Source organism: Silurus aristotelis, assembly GCF_946808225.1.
Source record: "Silurus aristotelis genome assembly, chromosome: 19".
Lineage (NCBI taxonomy): Eukaryota > Metazoa > Chordata > Actinopteri > Siluriformes > Siluridae > Silurus > Silurus aristotelis.
Genome location: NC_139592.1, coordinates 23,906,529 through 23,911,528, shown reverse-complemented (window position 1 = coordinate 23,911,528; position 5,000 = coordinate 23,906,529). Strand labels below are relative to the sequence as shown.

The window sequence follows — 5,000 nt, the reverse complement described above, 5'->3', positions numbered from 1 at the left end:
CGGAACCTTCAATGGAACACAGAACAGCACAGAACAGGAACATGCATCAGAACATGATATTAGAACACAGCATCAGAAAGTAGCTTGAGAAGACGGAATCAGAACAGGATATCATTTACACATCTGTGTGACTAAAGTAAAAGAGTCAGAGATACAGAGAGACCTGCTGTTGAGGGTACAGTAGATGATGGGGTTGTAGACAGAAGAACAGAAGGACAGAGAGACCTGCTGTTGAGGGTACAGTGGATGATGGGGTTGTAGACAGAAGAACAGAAGGACAGAGAGACCTGCTGTTGAGGGTACAGTGGATGATGGGGTTGTAGACAGAAGAACAGAAGGACAGAGAGACCTGCTGTTGAGGGTACAGTAGATGATGGGGTTGTAGACGGTGGAGCTCATGGCGAGCCACATCACAGCCAGATAAATCTGCTGGATGTATTTCCACTTGCGGATGTTGGGGTAAAGACCTGTGATGATGAAATAGATGTGATACGGCAACCAGCACAGAACAAAGGTCACCACCACCAACACCATCATCTTCACCACCTACACACACAAACACACACACACATACACGGGTTCACATTTTAACACCATAAACTCCTCTAATACTTCTGTGTGCATGTGTGCATGTGAGTGTGTGTGTGTGTGTGTGTGTGTGTGTGTTGTTACACAAGGTAATCAGATTCCTAAAAAGCTTACAAAAAATGGATGTGTGTGTGTGTCCTCACAATGTTGTGCCATGTCATGGACCTAAAAAGAGTACAAAAACATTTACAGTGTGTGTGTGTGTGTGTGTGTGTGTGTGTGTGTGTGTGTATAACACAGATCACTATCCAGTGAGGCTTATGTCACAACTGAAATAATTATTTAAGTGGGTGGAGAGAAAAACACACACACACACACACACACACACACACACACACACACACACACACACACACACACACACACCTTGCGTTTCGCCTGTAGCTGCTCCAGGTAGTTGTCAGAGGAGTTTCCTGCCATGCCGCCCCCCCACAGTGTGACTCCAACCAAGCTGTATGTAATCGCCATCACCACTAGAGGCAGCAGATACACCAACACAGATATGATGATGTGGTACCTGCCACACACACACACACACACACACACACACACACACACACACACACACACATGATTTAGCTCTTTTTAATGTCCACAATTAGCACTTATAAACAAATAAATACGAAAACTTTTAACACAATGTCCTCTAATTTCCTCATTTGCATATGTGGTTATGGGGATGTGCTTATTTTAGGCATTGGCATGTATTTAGTGATTTTAAAATTATTTAGTAGAATAACTGTGATGTTCACTGAAAAAAACACTGTATTTTGTGAATTATGTATTATTAATCGTGTCAAAGTTTTTTCTACAGAAAAGAAAAAAAGAAAACCAAGTGAAAGAACTTGATCGGATGAGAATGTGTGTGTGTGTGTGTGTGTGTGTGTGTGTGTGTGTGTAGTACATGAACTCATCAGTTTTGTGGCGGGGCCAGTCCACGTAACACAGCGTTCTGTTGCGAATAGCTGTGGTCTTGGAGTAGAAGCAGAGCGGGAAGGCTAACACTACGGCCGCTCCCCACACACACACAATCACCAGTCTGGTCAACGTGGCTGAGAAACGTGGTTTCAGAGGGTGGATGATCGCCATGTACCTGGAAAAACAGGAAGTGACATCACTCAGGATGTTTCTATTAAGAAGATGTAGCCCAGGCAGCGTTAGCTGTATCTTCTCTCTGTGCCACATCACTGTCCACACTGCTGTAAAGTTCATCACAGGATTGGTTCATGGTCAGGTGTCGCTACAGAGAGGATCATCCTGTTCTGATTCTCTTTATTACAGAAAAAAGACTCGGATTTAGACTGTGGCTTAGATTTTGACCCAGACTTTGGCTCAGACTCAGGATCAGACTCAGGCTCAGGCTTGGACACAGGCTTAGACTCAGAATCAGACCCAGACAAAGGCTTAGGTTTAAACTTAAATTAGACTCATTCTCATGTTCAGACTCAGATATAATAATAGTCTGTTATTCCTGTTCATATTGTTATTATTATTATTATTATTATTATTATTATTATTATTATTATTATTATTATTATTATTATTATAACATTTTCCATACGCTTCCAATATAGCTTATTATATGAACATTTATCCTGTGTGTGTGTGTGTGTGTGTGTGTGTGTGTGTGTGTGTGTGTGTGTGTGTGTGTGTGTGTGTGTGTGTGTGTGTGAAAGAGAGAGGGGTGTGTGTGTGTGTGTGTGTGTGTGTGTGTGTGTGTGTGTGTATGTGAAAGAGAGAGGTGTGTGTGTGTGTGTGTGTGTGTGTGTGTGTGTGTGTGTGTGTGTGTGTGTGTGTGTGTGAAAGAGAGAGGGGTATGTGTGTGTGTGTGTGTGTGTGTGTGTGTGTGTGTGTGTGTGTGTGTGTGTGTATGTGAAAGAGAGAGGGGTATGTGTGTGTGTGTGTGTGTGTATGTGTGTGTGTGTGTGTGTGTGTGTGTGTTTAAGGAAAGTGCTCCCCACCATACAGCTGGACTTCATCACTTTAACACACTTTACTTGGAAACAATGGAAAGAAAGGTCATACAACAATCCACTGCACTCAGTCATTCACTGTGTGTGTGTGTGTGTGTGTGTGTGTGTGTGTGTGTGTGTGTGTGTGTGTGTGTGTGTGTGTGTTTCACCCTCAGGGTTTTTCTTACTTCTATTTTGATAATACCCAGAGAGCATCACTGCTTGCTGTCTTATCATTTCTGTGTGTGTGTGTGTGTGTGTGTGTGTGTGTGTGTGTGTGTGTGTGTGTGTGTGTGTGTGTGTGTGTGTAAAAATGTTTATAAATTATATTTTTCTCATCATGTAGTGAACACACACACACACACACACACACACACACACACACACACACACACACACACACACACACAGGACACATATTGTAGTCTATATGTAAATAATTGTACATAATGAATAGATGTTGTGTAATAAATGGACATTTGGTGGCACCCAGATGAGGATGATGTTCCCTCTTGAGTCTGGTTCCTCTCAAAGTTTCTTCTGCATCTCAGGGAGTTTTTCCTTCACCACAGTCGCACTGACTTGTTCATCAGGGACAAACTTACACTTATAAATAACATCTTCATTTTTATCTCCACATTATCTGTGTGAAGCTGCTCTGCTCTACTCACTCACTCACTCACCCACACACACACCACTCACTCACACACAATACTCACCCACTCACCCACACACACCACTCACTCACTCACGCACCCACACACACACACACCACTCACTCACACACATCACTCACCCACTCACCCACACACACCACTCACTCACTCACTCACTCACTTACTCACCCACACACACACCACTCACTCACACACCACTCACCCACTCACTCACTCACCCACACACACCACTCACTCACTCACTCACTCACTCACTCACCCACACACACACCACTCACTCACATCACTCACCCACTCACTCACTCACTCACTCACTCATCCATCCACTCACTCACTCACTCACTCACTCATCCATCCACTCACTCATACACTCACTTACTCACTCACTCACTCACTCACCCACACACACCACTCACTCACACACATCACTCACCCACTCACTCACTCACCCACACACACACCACTCACTCACACACATCACTCACCCACACACACCACTCACTCACTCACTCACTCACTCACTCACCCACACACACACCACTCACTCACACACATCACTCACCCACTCACCCACACACACCACTCACTCACTCACTCACTCACCCACACACACACCACTCACTCACACACATCACTCACCCACTCACTCACTCACTCACCCACACACACCACTCACTCACTCACTCACTCACTCACCCACACACACACCACTCACTCACATTACTCACCCACTCACTCACTCACTTACTCACTCATCCATCCACTCACTCACACACTCACTTACTCACTCACTCACTCACTCACTCATCCATCCACTCACTCACACACTCACTTACTCACTCACTCACTCACTCACCCACACACACACCACTCACTCACACACATCACTCACCCACTCACTCACTCACCCACACACACACCACTCACTCACACACATCACTCACCCACTCACTCACTCACCCACACACACCACTCACTCACTCACTCACTCACCCACACACACACCACTCACTCACATCACTCACCCACTCACTCACTCACTCACTCACTCATCCATCCACTCACTCACACACTCACTTACTCACTCACTCACTCACTCACTCACTCATCCATCCACTCACTCACACACTCACTTACTCACTCACTCACTCACTCACCCACACACACACACCACCCACTCACACACATATCACTCACCCACTCACCCACACACACCACTCACTCACTCACTCACTCATCCATCCACTCACCCACTCACTCATCCATCCACTCACTCACACACTCACTCACTCACTCACTCACCCACACACACCACTCACTCACTCATCCATCCACTCACCCACTCACTCACACACTCACTCACTCACTCACTCACCCAAACACACCACTCACTCACTCACTCATCCATCCACTCACCCACTCACTCATCCATCCACTCACTCACTCACTCACTCACATCACTCACCCACTCAATCACTTACTCACTCACTCACTCATCCATCCACTCACTCACTCACTCACTCACTCACATCACTCACCCACTCATCCATCCACTCACCCACTCACTCACTCACTCACACCACTCACCCACACACACCACTCACTCACTCACTCATTTACTCACTCATCCATCCACTCACTCACACACTCACTTACTCACTCACTCACTCACCCACACACACCACTCACTCACTCACTCACTCACTTATCCATCCACTCACCCACTCACTCATCCATCCACTCATTTACTCACTCATCCATCCACTCACTCACACACTCACTC

At 45.8% G+C, this 5,000-nt stretch overlaps 1 protein-coding gene across 2 annotated transcripts in view; it reads right to left on the bottom strand.

Moving 5' to 3' along the window:
* The window catches only part of LOC310715193 (neuromedin-K receptor), a 15,249-nt gene that overhangs the window by 692 nt on the left and 9,557 nt on the right, over positions 1-5,000 (bottom strand). Inside the window, exons 2-5 of one of the 2 annotated variants that reach the window (XM_083521499.1) lie at positions 1,493-1,681; positions 955-1,105; positions 164-546; positions 1-6 (exon numbers count right to left, since the gene is read on the bottom strand). The exon at positions 1-6 is cut by the window's left edge and continues 692 nt beyond it. In XM_083521499.1, the coding sequence (XP_083377625.1) occupies positions 1-6; positions 164-546; positions 955-1,105; positions 1,493-1,681 (729 nt within the window). The remainder of the gene's footprint in view (positions 7-163; positions 547-954; positions 1,106-1,492; positions 1,682-5,000) is intronic. The other variant, XM_083521500.1, reaches the window with a different exon arrangement.